Source organism: Larus michahellis, chromosome 3, assembly GCF_964199755.1.
Source record: "Larus michahellis chromosome 3, bLarMic1.1, whole genome shotgun sequence".
Classification (NCBI taxonomy): domain Eukaryota; kingdom Metazoa; phylum Chordata; class Aves; order Charadriiformes; family Laridae; genus Larus; species Larus michahellis.
The window spans coordinates 99,928,141-99,944,875 of record NC_133898.1 but is presented as its reverse complement, the minus strand read 5'-3'; the positions used below and the strand labels follow the sequence as shown (position 1 = coordinate 99,944,875).

The window sequence follows — 16,735 nt, the reverse complement described above, 5'->3', positions numbered from 1 at the left end:
CATTCCCTTGATTGCAACCAATATCAAAACTTTTGGAAGACTGGAGGTATATTGAGATAACTGAAATTTTAAGCAAGCACTTCAAGAGGCGAAGTTGTATCATGCCACTTACTTTAAAGCAGAAAATCCCATTTATTTCAAAAAGGACTTAGGTTTAAAAATCAAGGGTGTAATAGAGGCTTCATCATGCCATTTTATACTAACTTTTAATGGAAGAAGGTGAACATGAAGCCATAAGTATTTACTCAAATTTTTCAGTGAGGTATGTTCACATTATTTTTGCATTTGTTTTCTGAACACGAATGCCTTTTTGAAAGGAATTCCAAAATTGTGTGTATGGCTGTTCATGGAAACTAAATTTAAGCATTTTTCCCTGAGCATCCATCCAAGAAGACCTGTTTCATTATTTGCTTTCAAAAAGATAGAAATAACATAATGCACTATCTCTCAACAATTAAAAAAAAAATGCATTATTCAAATGTATGGTATTAATAAATCACATAGAGGTATGTATTATATGCAGGAATGAGGTCTTGCTCATCCAAGAGTTTAGCACACCTGTAGGTCAAAAGCAAGGAGCAGATCTGTGCAGTAAATGATCAAACCAATGTTCCCATCCCACCATTCAGATTAAAATTTGGTAAGCAAAGTGCTTCTCTTTTCTAGGGAACCTCTCTCAAATGCTAGATGGCTCTCCTCCGCTGAAGAAAAGATAAGAAATTATAGGGCTGGTTTGGGGTTTTTTCCTAATCAGAATTCCCTTACTGTTAGAGTTCCTTAAACTATTACCTAGCCTTCATTCTAGAGTCACAAGTATAAGTATCAAAGATAAATCCTTTGCTATGATATAAAAAGAGTTGTCTATGTTCTTTTAACATCCTGAGGGCGGTGTTGTTTCTAAAATGTTGAAGGGCAGTACTTCTCATAAAGTGGTAAATGATGCTAAGCGATCAAAGTGTTTCTCTCTGACAGACGTTATGTGACTGCAGCATTGTAGGTGTCTTTATTTTCTATTCATTGCATATTTTCACAGCTGCTTTACTCCATGAATTTTTAAATATTTATTTTGGTGTGGTACTTTTTTCTTTGATTTATAAGAGCAGACAATAACGAGCTTCAGCAAAAAAAAAAAGTCTCATTAATACTTATGTCTATATTCATGTTTGTTTGTTGTCTTGAATACAGGTGAATCTGGTGTTGAAGAGTGGGCCCAGTGGAGTACGTGTTCAGTTACTTGTGGTCAAGGGTCGCAGGTGCGAACCAGAACTTGTGTATCACCTTACGGGACACACTGCAGCGGCCCTTTAAGAGAATCAAGGGTTTGCAATAACACTGCCCTCTGTCCAGGTAGTGTTAGCAGCCAATAAATAAAATTGTGGATGTTTTTGAACTGTATAATGATAAGAATTTGAAACTATATCTTTTTTATTATTATTTTTAACATGAATTTCATAAGGGCATATCAATCGAAGCAGAGAAGTGTAATTCTATTCAGCTGTGAAATTTGGTCATGTAGATTGTTATTTTTACTTTCAGAACAGTCAAGATATGCAACAAAAGTCCCTTCTTCTGACAGTTTCAGATTTTTTAAAAATGTCTGTATTTTCTGATTTTCACTCAGAAAAGTGAAGGCGTAGTGTGAGTACAAAATACAAACTAGGGGAGAAATCCAGATCATCAATACATTAAGAAGCAGAGACTGATTAACAGGGTGTGTTAAGTTAACGTATATTATTCGACACTGCAATTGTTTCGCCATTTAGCATACTGTCTTCTAGGCAATGGGCCAGACAATGTTCTCTGCACAGTAATGCCTTCATGGACTTTCCTTTACATAGTTCTGGCAAGAAAGGGCAACAGCTACCCATCAAAGGAAGAAAGATCAGACAAAAAGTAACTCTTTTATATCTGACACAAGGTAAAGGTCATCGGTATCTTGCATTACAGTTTTCCTACTCCTTTTGTCTCAGAGATCCAGACATAGTTGGAGTTCAGCAGTAGTTATACACTAAGTAGAAGAGACAGGCATGTTTGAGTTAGTTGCTGAAAGGGCACATCTCATTTCTTTAGACTCTACCTGTGGATCTGATTAATCTGGCATGGGAAGCAAAAGGGAAGGCATATGCCCTGCAACTACATTCATTTTCCTCTGCTGTGTCTGAAATGCAAAAAAATTGTGTGCCACCCTTCAGATGCCGAAATTCCTGAGCAGTTTGTAACATCTGATCCCAAGAGGGTGATGAGCCATCTTCAGGTTCTGAGGAAGCTCACTCCATTTTTGAAGTAAACTAGACTGTCATACGCAGAGAAACCCCTGGACTTTATCTCAATGAGTAGTAGTAATATGTAGAATCAGAGTCTCATGTTGTTACCGTGTGCTGAAAAATATCCAACAGCAAGTGCATACATGATCCCATCAGAGCTTGTGTATCAGCATTATAAGCATTTAGGGAATCTCTGTAATGAAAAGCAACTTAAAAGATTGTATCTAGATAAGCCACCATTGTAATAAGAACTGCTGTCAGCACCTAATGCTTTACTACTGTGCTCTAGGTAAGCAATTCACATGGGATTTTCTAATATTTCATGGTAGAAACCCCCAGGCAGGGTTGAATTCAATCACTTGAAGTGTTTCGTACAAAAATGGCAGCTATTTCTAAAAAGTTTAGGCTAGCTTACATTCTGCCAGAGGTAGGATATATTGCAAAAGAACTCTCAACTTGAAAGTATAAAAGAAAGAAGTTAAAAAAAAATATAAAAGAAAAGAACAAACCTTCCAAACAATCAAAGATAAAGATTCCTTTGAAACTGCATGAAGTATGAACACGAAAACACACAGTCCAGCACTCACAATAAGATGCAGTTCTGCCTGCTTTCTTGTTCATTTTGTATTACTAAGAAAAGGCAAGGCGTTTAAATCACTTAATTTTACAGAATTTTACAGAATTTTATCTTCATTCTCTCCAGTAAGGAATGAGAACTTTTTATATCAACCCAAAAAAAAATCCATGTAACGCAAAAGCCAAGGTAATTAATTTACTGTCAAAGTAAATCGGAATAAAGCTAATTCTTAAAAATCACATTGTCTAGCAAACTTCTTAACAATGCTCACATAAAAGAGATTGCTCTGTATTTCTCAGGTCACACAGGAGCTATTTCCTTACACATGAACTCCCACTTCAGGGTATGCTTTTTCCAGATATCCAATATGAGCAATGGCTACCAATTCTTACTGGCTAACAGTGATACTGGCTAACAGCGATATTTTCCTTTTCAGGTCACCACAGCTGATTCTGATAATCTTTATGTATCTTGAGTTACCTTTCCTAAATAATTAGTCTTCTGGGCTTAATCTTGCATGTTGTTTCACATAATTACAAGAACCTTATTAATTTATGTTGGCCTCTGTCTGGCTACAGGGTCACTACTATGTAGCAGTGTGCAAGATTAGCAATTTAGAAATGTGCTTTTCCTAGTCACAGCTCCATTAATTTTTCAAACACCATTTTAATTATTAGCCTAAATATCCTCTGTCCTCATTATATTATGTATCCTGACTCAGAGGGTTGCATAGTTCAGGATTATCCCTGGTCCATGCGTAACAAAATGCATAGTTTGTACACAAGTTTGGCAAAACAATCCAAGCATATGCATACATAGCTGGGATCTGGCCTGTGTACCCAGGCCTGTACCACTTATTCCATACAGCTTTTGGATTCTGTTAACACAGCAAGATTTTACATCTTAGAGCATAAAGAAGATGCAATAAACATGCAGAGGTCACAGTACTCTGTCCTTGTAACCCCCAAATACAAAATCTACTGGGGCATATTCATTATGTATTTGCATCATTAGAAAACAGGGGGGTGTTTTGAGGGCTGGAATAATGTTGCCTAATCAAAAAGTTGTCCCTTCGAAATAAAAAAAGTATGCAGACTGGCCTACTGGACAATACTTAAAGCATCCATCCACAAGCTTCAAGAGAACCTGCTAAACTTGAAAATACTAATGCAAGGTTTCCAAATTATTTTCATCTACTGCCTTCATATTCTCCCTATAGCGTCCAAGATCCTCATTGGGATGTTAGGGAATACATGTCTCCGCGATCTCACTGTCCTGGAAAATTTTGAGAATGGTATTCACCAGCTTCATCATTATGCAACAGTGAGATGACAGAGTCTTTTACATAAGTACATGAAAGCTATTTGGTCCATAATTGTCACTTGTTTTCATTTATTTATTTGTTTTTACACTGCTGAATATATATATGTATGCATGTATATATATATAAATATTGAAATTACACCTTAAATTTCAAAATAATACTCCTGATAATTAAAGTAAAGGTTTATTTATATTTATTCAGGACCAATAATATTTCAGGGACAGGAGTTCAGTCAGTGTCTTGAAATCAAGAGCCTCCTGGAAAAGTGCAGGATAGTAGGCAACAAAACCAGTGGTTCAGGTAGCCTCTGTCGTTACTGGTTCTTTTTTGAGCAAGGACACCTCAGGATCCAGTACTGCAGTGCCACTGATTCATTTCAGCTTAGTGGATAATTTCTAACACAGATAAAACTTCAAGGAGAAAGTGCATGGAATTTCCAAGCCTGTAGATCATCTCAATTAGTTTCAAGTTGTTCTTCCCCATTGCCTTCAACAGCTTTTACCACAACATTTAGCTGAAGCTCAGCATTTTCAAGCTTAAGTGTAAAGCAAAACATTTCAAATCATTTCAAACATTTGTATGATCAAAAGCTATATTTTGGCTGGTGTGATATGCTAAGACTGCTTTACTCATCTCCCTTTTTTTCTCAGGGCTCATGCCAGTGAAGTTTAGCTATATTGCTGAAACGTTGCACATTTTGATATATTCTGTGCCTGCACAGTACACTAGCAAAATCATTACAGAGAAATTAGCACTATCGTTTTTCATTCCTGTAGCTTTGTTGTTAGTAAGCTATGCTCTGGAAGTTCAAGCCTTTTCTTCAGAGGAAGAAGCAAGAGTAAGGAAAACTTAAGTTTATAATTAGAAAGAGACAGGGCAGAAGTAGAGTAGATATATGACTTCAATGTGAAGGTTAGAGGGCAGGTGTCAGAAAGTTTGCTGAGTTTATGTATTGAGAATTTAAGAAAGATTTTTGAATGGACAATTTAAGCTATACTTAAGGAAACTATAGCATGTAAGTGAGTTTAAATCTCTGCGTACAAACCCTATAATTTCATTTTAAAAATTCCTTTAATGTAACATCTGCTTAGATGCAGTTATTCATCCATATTAAACTATGATACCACTTACAATGAAACGTCAAAGGCCATAATAGCTTTCCGATATCTGTTCAATTTAAGGCAGAACAAATCAAAAGCATTTAAACCCTCATAAAAATCTCCCCAAATATGCTTGTAGGATGAAGGCCAGTATGGCCTCACGCCTCCTCCCACTTCACAACAGTTGCATATTGTGAACACTGTGGGTGTTCACTTCAACATGATTAGGTTCACGGAGTGGTAGAGAGAAGGAAAAGATGGTCTGCAGTAATCCAAACTCATTGTGCTAGCAATGTTTTTGACAGATAAGTTGGCAATAATCTGAATATTTTTGTCCCAAATAATGAATCTTGCATCTGAAACTGTGTTATAGAAAACACTAACTCCTCTGTGGACCAGCTCTCCATCTGGTGTAATTTGGCATAGCTCATCTGGCTATAATTCATCAGATGTTATAGGGTATTTTGAATTTAGAAAATGGTATTAAAGAAAATGTAAATGAAATATAAGAAAAAAAAATATTCAAAGGTAAGAAATTTTAGATTAAGATGTTCTTAAGATGTAATACTGGACAATTCTGTGATGCACCGAACAGATTAATTCTCCTTAATATTTGTTTGCTGACATTGGTTGTTTGGCTTTTGTTGTTTGGCCTTTCCTTGACTTTATTAGCTATCTACTAGTTTCAGATATACAAGTCTATACATAGAAGAAGGTAGTACTGCGAAATTTTTACTTAATGAGCTAGAATTTGTCACGGAAGATGATTTTGAACACAGCTTGCTTTAAACCACAAACGCATAGAGGCTGCTGTAAGTTTGAGTCCGCCTGAAGTGAAACATTTTGGTTTAGCTTCTGTTCAGATCCAAAACCAGAGAATTATTATTCTATGTTGCTACTAACATGCAGTCGCTTTTACCAGAAGAGATATACAACCTTTTGGCTTAAGACAGCATCTTTAAAGAGCCCCTCAGCACATGTTTTTGTCATTTTTAAATGAAGACAACTAATTTATAACATTTTGACAGAAACCAAAACTCCAAATTAAACAATAGACTTAAACTCATCTGTACTCTGAAAAACCTCAGCCTGTGTCTACAGTGTCAAGACCATTCTAAATTATTATTTTTTACAGAATAATCTTTTTCTAATTTGGATTATTTTTTATTTGCTATGTTTTGTACTTTTTGAGGTTCTTGTTGCATCTGGGCATCTTAATCAACCATTGTGGTATCAGAAGATGAAATTATATCATTGTTATTAATGACTGCTGTTTGGAATCTGATCTGACAAATTCGTTTCTCATATGATGAAAAATTTGGAGTCTTAGAGATACATCTGGATTCAGAATCTAATATTTTGCCAATGAGAAAAAAATCTTCAGATCATATGGATGGACCAGAGTAGCTGTCTAAGTATAGTACCTGTTGAGAAAAGATGAAATTTAAGGGATTATATGCAGATATAGTCATCAAATTACTAGTTTTAGAAGAGTTAGGTTTTCTGGTTTTGACCAAAATGTCACAGTTAATCAAAGTTTCTAAAATAACTAGACTAAAATCTGTCACTTAAACATTAATTTGGAACATTCCTGAGGGTTGGTTTTTTTGTTAATATAATGCAAATTGATGTGATATTTAGAATAAGTTAATTTTAATAAAGCTAGCTATGTAGGATGTGGAATAATTATTGTGCTTTTTGACCACTTGTATGTGACCAACTAAATTCCTTTCATCAATTGAGCTATTATCTCTTGGGTTAAAATCTTCCCCAAATAACGCTTGATGTTTTCTGTCAGGTATGATTTCTCAGAAGTTAGCTAACAACACAGCTAACTTTACCTCAACATAGCATCTGAAATGACAATTTTCCTTACTTTTAATGAAATGCACTAGAACTTACCTACATGCAGAATTCCCCTTGATCTTACAGATGATGTTGTGCTCATATGCCAGGAAGCTGAACCTCCTTCTGCACCCTTGGCAACTGAATTTTACCTCAGGAAATCTTGTTCTGATCCCTACAAAAAAAACGGGTTTATTTGTAGAAACTGGGCAGGTGACACATGCCTTCAAGGCAAAGGAAACCTATACATGAGAAGTTCTTTCACAGTGATGAAAAAAAGTGAGGACAAACCAGAAAATCTATTTCTTCTGTAAAGTTGTGAACCATTACCAAATTATACACTGAGATGTTGTACACTATTTCACCCTCCAGACACCCTTCAAAGAGTCAAGTTGCAAAAACAGAGTTATATGATACCTGATGTGATGCTAAGTCTGCGTATTAAGTCTCTGGATTTTTTCTTAGATGCCTAGAATTACTACAGGTCTCATTACTACATTTGTCTTCTCACACAGCCTAATTTAAACCTGTGCAACTTCTTTTATTTACGCAGAAGAAAAATAACTAAAACTTGTTTGCAGTATTTTTCAATTTATAAAGAGCTGTTTTGACAATGCATGTATGGAATCATCTTACCAGTACGTACTTAACTATATTAGAGAACTTTCTGAAAATTTAATTCAAATTGTTTCTGAAAAAGGAATGCATACGGTATATAAACTCATATGGTTATTGTATATTAGTTTTTCCTACAGTGGAAAAAAAATTAAGGCAGTGAAAGATGCATCTTCCATGATTCTTTATATTAATTTTATGAAATACTTTTATATAAAAATATTGGTGTTTGTAATTTATTGTGTGCTCTGAAGGTGTTTGAATTTTGTTGAGTGAACATTTTTTAAGGCAGAGTGATGCATGTATTACTGTGTATGTTAAATCAATGACTATGTAAGGAAATAGTGAAAATCTCTTTTGTTTATGTGGTTTTCGAATTTTTGAGGGAGGTAATCAAGCACACGTGCTGCCCTGTTTCCACTGGCATTTAAGCAAGGGAAACAATTGTAAGATAACAGCCCCACTTTATGATGGTGACACAGTAAGAAATTATTGTGTTTATTCCTGCATTTTCAAAAGGAACCTTAATTTTGATTGCTTCAAGTTTTTAGAGTTGCCTTGAGACATAATGTATATGCCTGATTTTCACAAAGACTAGTCTCCTGAAAATCAGGGCTATTAAAGATATCTCAAGTCAGGCAACGAAATTATCATAACTAATTTTTGAAAAGCGAAGACATCTTTTTTAAAAGGATGAAAGAAAAGGTTGTTGTGAGATTAGTTTAAAGGTTAGAGAAAACCGTTTGAATTTAAATATATTGTAGAGAAACTTAAAATTGAAAATAACTAAATTTTATAAAGGATTTATTTGCCAATGCTAAAAATTACCTATGTACTGATTTTCCTGCAAAATAATTCCCATTTCAAATATTGATATTGTTTATTTTGAAATCCTTCTGTTACTTGTGTGTCTGTTTCTGGTTAAAATCTGTTTGGTTTGTTGCAGTACATGGCGTTTGGGAGGAATGGTCACCTTGGAGTTTGTGTTCATTCACATGTGGTCGAGGCCAAAGAACTAGGACAAGGTCATGTATACCTCCCCAGTATGGGGGAAGATCATGTGATGGACCTGAAACACAACATAAACCTTGCAATATTGCACTCTGCCCTGGTGAGCTCATATAGCAACTCTCTGCTTTGTTACGGTGTCTTCGATGTGGGTTGTTTGTGATTTCTTTTATTGCCCTTTGCACAGAAAAAACAAAAAAGTTATACAAAGTGAGTAGGCCAGGTAATCTTGATAATTCTGACTGTAGTGATTAGCAGATATAATCAGGATGGTAATTTGGTTCAAGATACTGCACAAGCAGACAATTCTTAACTTCTTCAAGATACCCTCTCTGTAGGGAACAGTATGTTGTGTAGGAAATCTTGATTCAGGATGGGTCTTGGAGAACCAGAAGGCAAGCACCTTTATAAGTGTGGCATAAAGGGAGACATTCAGAGGTCACACAGTTTGTGTCCTCCGTATCTGTTTGAATTATGTTTGCTTGGAAGGTCATTGTAATTATTTATTCATCACACAACAAACATATTTGGGAAACCATAAAATTTTAATTGTTATTAATTTATTCAAAATGCATATTATTTACATGTGTGCAGAAAGAAAGGCTGACGCAAGCTAGGGTATTGTTTGAATCCCAGTTAAGCCCTTATGGTAAGAATTTTAAGTGCCTCATTTCTGGAAGTTAGTTGCTAAACCACTTTCAAAAAACTACCCCTAACCAAGTAAATGATGTGTGGGCTTCATGTTAAACCTTCCATTCACTGAAACTGAAACTAAGTCAAAAAAATCATCTATTCTTTTAAAATTTTTTGTCCATAGGTGATGATTAATTTTGACAAAAATCTTAAATATGTGGGCATATATATGTAAGTATACACATGTGTATGTATATGTATATAATACCTAAGTATTGCAATGAGTTCAATAACCATAAAGATTATATATATTATTATTGAACTCATTGTAATACTTATGTATTAAAAAGGTCTCAGGTAGCTGTAATGTGAGAAATTTCTTTCATGAATTCTGTCTGACAGTGTGAAGGTTGCTCATGAAGTGGGCTGGTTTAATATCCACAGTGCACAACACTGCTGCAAATAGATTCTCCGTGAACAGATCTCCTCCTGTAAAGGGGCTGATGGACATTTCATTAGTAAATCGTTGGTTGATGATGGGAAAACAGAGATGAAGGAAAAAAGTGGAATTTAGTGCTTCACAGACTTAAAAGTAAATCTCTTAGGTTTTTATAAAACTTGAGCTTTTCTTCTGGTCAGCAAAGCATACTCCAACTTCAGGACAAAATTTGTGGAAAAGTTTTAGTGTTGAATGCAGCTGCAACAATTTTGAATTAATCCAATTTTTGGCCAAGTTGGCAGCTGTGCAATTTTACATGTGCCTACACAAAAGTAATTAACATGATATATGAGCATGAAGTAGAGTTGACAACAAGACAAATGCCAAATAAAAATAGCAGTGAAGAAATTAATGCATTCAGTTCACTTCAGTATTGCAAAGGAACACAAAAGATATTACACCTAATCTGTCAAAATAAGCAGTTATTTGAGAATTCTGGATTTTGAACCATCATTTGTACCTAAATGACTTTCACCAGAGGAAGTTATGTACTGGTTACATTTAAAATTAAGAGTTTAAATCTTTGCTGAATGTTAAGATTTGCTGCAATTTGAATGTTCAATTTTATAAGGGAATCTTCACGTTGAATTCTTTAGTCTTTTAACGGTATTTCTGAAATAGAAAACTCATACGCTATTTGCTCTGAAAGATAAAGAAGGGAGATGTATGAAATATATATGAGAAGCCAGGGAATGAGTTTTCTCCAAAGACGCTATAATAATTGATTCGATCTTTCCTACCCTAAATAATACTATATAGCAATGAATAAAACTGAAGAGGGTGCATTGAAATGTAATTTCCATAATGTTTTCCTCTTCACATAAAGCTTTTATGATTAATGAATGCAACTAGCTTCCATGTTTGGAAAGATTTCTATTTTCTGCTGAATAAATTATCAGGGCGCAGCTTCATAGCTCAAGAGGAATATGTATTGAGAAGTGGTTCACAATCAGGCATTACATAGAATATTTGATAGAGAACTTTAGGAAGAAGCCTCAAAAACTCTCTTCCTTTAATTCACTGGTTGCTGACATGCTGGGCATTAGAGATACAGGTAGTATCTTTGAACTGTTAGACATGTTCTGTGGTTACTGTTAGACAACAGTAAAATAGTTCACCTCCATATTTCACTGAACAGTGGTGCACCCATACAGACACAGTATGTTACATCACTAAAAGGTTCTGCTTCCTGTTGTAATTATTAACACCATCAACTTAAGAAGCTGCTATTCCAACCCTCTTTTAGAAGAATCCTGAAATCAGGGATTGGCAAGTGCGCCAAGTGAAGCCACTCATTTTCAGTGTTGGTGCTTTTATGGCAATAGTAGTTATAAAACCGGGTTTTCAAGGACGAGTAGTAATCAAAACTGTATTACAACCTACATTTTGAGTTTATATTGGGTAACTGCAGGTGCAATGAGGAACTGATGATTGCTACAGTCTATGAACACAGGATTCTGAATTAGTACAATCAGTAATAGAACATTTCATAATGCTATTAATTTTCAAAAATACTGTCTAGTCCTGCTATCTATTGTAGAACATATAATTTCTCATTTGTATGAGAACTTAATTGGTTTATATTTTTAATTTATTTTTTTTTTATATTTTCATTTGCCTCAAGAAGCTTTCTGAGATATAAAATTAAAAATAACAGTTCTAAACCTTTACTCAATGGAATTTTAATCTAAACTCAAATGTATGGGCTAATACAAAATACTAAATACAGAACTGGTCACCATATCTATATTGTTTAGAAATTCAACCTGACAAATTCAGAAAGAAGATTATGCAATATGCAAATACAGAAGCAGACTGAGGAGGATGGCAGGCTGCTTCTGTCCTCCTACGTTTTATCTCAAAGGAATGTTGAAGAACTGGGATCATTTACCTTTACAAGGAGGATGAATGATAAAAGTACATTCACCAGTATAAGTACAGAGAACAGAGACTGTATGTGAGGCAAAATGGTAACTCCTGTTTTCCTTTTCCTATTCAACTAAAGAGACCTAATTTCACAGTCAGGACAAATAATCTTATAAACTGAGCCATCTGAGCGGTCACCACAGCTGTAATAAAACACTTTGGATGGCTCAGCGTTTACATGGTACAAGATTGGCCCCCATTTTTGCCTCAAAAGACAAGACCAGTCTTTTTAATAGGGCCTTGCTTTTAATAAGGCCTTTCAAACCGTATGGTATGCGAGCAAAACCATATTTTATTTTCTGTTTTATCAGTGTGTAATTAGAGGAGATGAAACGCTCTTTTTACTTGAAGAAGCAGGAAAACAGTTTTAAATTATTTTAAAGGAGCTCATAGTGGTGGTTTCTATGTTTGATTGCTATAAGAAGTAAAGCCTCTCTGGACTAGGCCCAGTCCAAGGGGCTGCATTGAGGCCCAAGTTGAAACCTCCTTTACCTAGAAGGACATGGCTTAGGTGTTAACTCTGCTGTGTCCATCTCTTTTGTGCCTGCCGCGGCAGTGGACGGACAGTGGCAGGAGTGGAGCTCGTGGAGCCAGTGCTCGGTGACCTGCTCCAACGGCACCCAGCAGCGGAGCCGGCAGTGCACGGCGGCGGCCCACGGCGGCTCCGAGTGCAGAGGGCCCTGGGCCGAGAGCCGGGAGTGCTATAACCCCGACTGCACCGGTGAGTACCGACGGGCGCGGGGAGCTGCAGCTCCACCTCTCCTGCTCAGGAGAGATGCGGGAGACCACCCTGCCCGTAGCTCGGAGCTGGGACCTGAGGGAACGCCGGCAGGCTCCCGGGGGCCAAGGGGCAGAGCAGCCACCTCCAAGAGGGAGGCCTGGGGCCTTGCTCTTTTTTGTGTGATGGGACACCTGGAGATAAAAAGCTAAAGAATGCATCTGGAAAGACTGCATATCAGCTGCATATCAGCTTTTCGGTTTTATCACTGTTTAAAGGACATTCAACAGTTTTGGAAAGATACGTTTGAGGCCTAAAAAACTTGATAAAGTGTCTCACAAACCTAGAAAGTGTGTGAACTGATTCCCTTTTACACTGAGACTACTTCATGATCCTCTGGCAGTATAAAAGCAGCCTTCCAGGTTGGGTAAATTACATTTATACTGACTTTTAAGCCTCATTTGCACTGTCAGAGCATGTAAAAATCAAGCTCCTAAAATATCACATGCAAAAATGTTTTTATTTAGTTTTTTAAAGGGTAGTTATGCACGTTGTAAATGGGTATCATTAGCATACAACAGCACTATACAACTATATAAAAAAAAATACAAAAGGGACAATGTCTGTTTTACAGTCTAAGTTAATGTGCATCAATTCTTTTTATTTTATCTCAAGATGCAAGTCATTTAGACAACAATCCCACATTTAGGAGCCAAGTAAAGACTTCCCCATCTTCCATGCAGCCACATCTACCACTTCTGTCACTGTTAATTATACCTGGGGAGCTTTTTCTTCTCTTACCCAAGTAAAGAATAACCTATATATTCTTCTTTATGACTCTCATTATGTCATCACTGTAACTATATTTTTCCAAACAGCAAATGGCCAGTGGAACCAGTGGGGCCATTGGAGTGGCTGTTCCAAATCCTGCGATGGTGGCTGGGAGAGAAGGATAAGGGTCTGTCAAGGTGCTGCCGTGACTGGACAACAGTGTGAAGGAACTGGAGAGGAAGTTAGACGGTGCAGTGAGCAGAGGTGTCCCGGTGAGATGCAAATATAATCACTGTTATTATCTACTCTACAGTATGGCTTACTTTAATGGTCATCTTTAGGAGAGACAAAATCGATGTCCATAGAGCAATAGCCATAAATAGCCATATCTGACCTTGCTTTAGACAAGTCACTGCTGTTTTTCTCAGTAGACTTGTGTTTATGTAGCTAGGTGTAAACTAGCCTTGTTGGATATAGGAGCAATGCATCATGTTTTAAATAAATCAAAATACAACAGTATAGAATGTTATCAGAAAATTAATCGCCTAGGTATGCCTATATTATTTGGAGCTGTGATTATTTGCTACAGAAACTCTCTCTGAATGCACTGTGTCTCACAATATCAGGGCTGGTTTTGTAAATCACGGAATTCCTTTTATCCAGTGTACAAGAGACATTTTTGTAATACATTTGGGGTAAATTTCAGTGCAGTAAAGATAAAAGGAAAAAGTGAACCTTACTGTACTGTATAGAATGAATGAATAAATGAGCAACATTTTATAAAAAGGGAAGTAATTTAAAATCAAAAAGGCATGTCTTTCCTGTTTTAATATAATGATTAAATATATTTCTTTGCAGCACTTTTTACTTTACCCTCCCAAAAAATTTAAGTCTTTCCCACTGAAAGCTGATAAAAGTGTACTTTTGAGCTTCTTCAAAAGTGATGAATAAAAAAGAGCAGCTGGTGAATCTGATCATATTTATCTGTAAAGACACATTGTCCTAAAGTAAAAGAATGCATTCTTGGATAGGTGTAAGATAATAAAATAAGGTGTAAGTAATGTAGGATGTCCTAGACATTCACTTGGGAAATTATGTGTTCTGAGCTGCAAGCCAGGAGGCAGCAAAAATCAATCTAGCAATCTCTCTGACTTCTGGACATTTCGATGGCTATGTTCTCTGCTAGTCAGAGAAAGAACTTAAATGGCAGGCATGCTTTGGTTCAGGAAATGGGAAATATATCAGATGTGAATTTTATGCTATCACGCCCACATTTTCATAGGCAGCATGTTTATCCCTTGACAGCCATCAAAAAACAGCTTTCAAGGTATTTGCAGTACAGTAGAACAATTAGTCTCATTGCATCTGAAGAACAACAAAAGGACTATTTGTAGTTATAAAATTATAATACTGTACTGGGGAAGTTAAGTAAATTTAACTTCTTAAATGATCTCTTTAATTTTAATAAAACATTCATTATCTAAAAAGCAGTATAAAACAGTATTTGTATTGGATTCCTAAACAAATTATAATTTCCATAGTTAATGCACACTTCATCTATAAATGCACAGCACTAAGAGAAGGTTAATGTGAATCTTCTCAATAAGCAGACATTCAGATCAACCAGAGTCTGCTTATAAAACTATTCTTGAAATAATTTGCATTTATATATTTAAAAGTAAAACCATGCTGCTGCAGTCCAATTTTCAAAGGTTGCCACCTGCTGTTAATAAAATATTTTACAGATGTATTTACAAGTCAAATGCACACAGAGCTTTATTTTCCATTCAGTAAGTTTATTTATTTACTTGATTAATTCCAGATTAGAATCAGTATGCTTATAGAAACCATAACGTAAAGCTCCTTTTAAGAAGCTATACTTCTGCAGAAGATTATACATGAATAACAGATTTAAGTTATCTGTTTCTAGACTGACATTTACTAAAATATCTCAGATTTAAATGTAGACAGTGGATAATTTACCAAAATTTTATACTGTGGTATATGGATTTACAATTTATAAACACCAAGCAAAATTGAAAAGTACTATACAGAGATATCATTCAAAGTATAAGCAAATTTCATGATTTGCATGCTTTTCTTCCATAGCCCTAAAATAGTTCAGAAAAGCTATTTTTGCTTTCTTTTTCTGTTTAAGTCATTGAGAAACATTAGAGACTAAAATGTTATTTTTTTTCTTATATGAGCATTGCTTTGCCATTAGTGCAAGACCTGATCTTCAGCTCTGTAGATCTGCATAACATATTTGTAAAGTGGATGAATCTGCACCTATTTGTATGACCCAGACTTCTGTAGACTTACAGAAAGTGGAAACAAAAGGAGAATGAAGCGTGTTTCTATCATGCTCGTTGCTGTTAAAAAGATACTTTGCAAACAGAACTGTTCACTTTTCTGACTGAAAATCTTGACTGGACTTCGTAGTTTGAGTTCTGCATTATGTAAATATTATACAAGATTTTCTTCGTAGTCGATCGGTGATTCTCTTCAAATTGTTCAGGCAGGGACTGAATGATGTCAGATACTCCTGGAAGCTGAATATAAGCAGCACTTTAAAAGGCAGGCTCATAATTATTATCTGAAAGTTGGTTTATCAAAAAGATTAGTTTCCGGACAAATTTTGCATATCTTTCTTTGTTATTTATTTCTATTCACAATTAGAAATTTTAAAACTGCAGTTGTTTCCTTCCATTGTGTAATATTCTTGGAACGAAAAAGAAAGATCTGAAGAGACTTTGCCTTCAGTCATTGCTCCTTTGTTGTATTCCAAATGCCTAAAGTTAGATTTCACTCCTAGTAGGTCAGCAGTGTTAGGGATTTAATACTCTGCATTCAAAGCATCCTTTTGTGAAGGATAACTTCAGAAAATTGGAAAAAAATCAGAGAAAGTAAAAAACCTTCTAGATTTGCTAAGCAGTTAGTCACGCGGGAATCATTGCAGAAAACTTATACAGGATGAATGAACAATAGGTCTGTCCCATAGGAATAAAGGAGACAGCTAGGTAACAAAAGAAATTGCAGCCCTTGTCTGATAAGGAGTTTCATGGCAAGCTGATCAGAAACTTTGAGAGAAATGTGTAACAGAAATAAGGTAAGTCCCATCAAATGTGTCAGTAAGAACTAAGAGATGTGGGAACTGAGAACAAAGTAGAGTATTATTCAGGAGAGAAGTCTTCTGTAAATTTATTTTTATAAAAGTAGGACCATGTTCTTATGACAGTTTTAAGAACTTAGGTTCCAATAATATAATATTGGTTTCCAGAAATACTTAATTCTGTAATAATTAATTCTATAATAATTCATACAGTAGAATCATAGAATGGTTAGAGTTGGAAGGAACCTTAAAGATCATCTAGTTCCAACCCCCCTGCCTTGTGCAGGGACACCTCCCACTAGACTAGGTTACCCAAAGTTCCATCCAGCCTGGCCTTGAACAC

General features: G+C 35.6%; 1 protein-coding gene across 9 annotated transcripts in view; it reads left to right on the top strand.

Annotated features, from left to right (window-relative positions):
* The window catches only part of ADGRB3 (adhesion G protein-coupled receptor B3), a 466,027-nt gene that overhangs the window by 187,641 nt on the left and 261,651 nt on the right, over positions 1-16,735 (top strand). For all 9 annotated transcript variants that reach the window (XM_074581466.1, XM_074581468.1, XM_074581465.1 and 6 more), the window contains 4 exons: positions 1,186-1,347; positions 8,672-8,836; positions 12,348-12,512; positions 13,388-13,552. In XM_074581466.1, the coding sequence (XP_074437567.1) occupies positions 1,186-1,347; positions 8,672-8,836; positions 12,348-12,512; positions 13,388-13,552 (657 nt within the window). The remainder of the gene's footprint in view (positions 1-1,185; positions 1,348-8,671; positions 8,837-12,347; positions 12,513-13,387; positions 13,553-16,735) is intronic.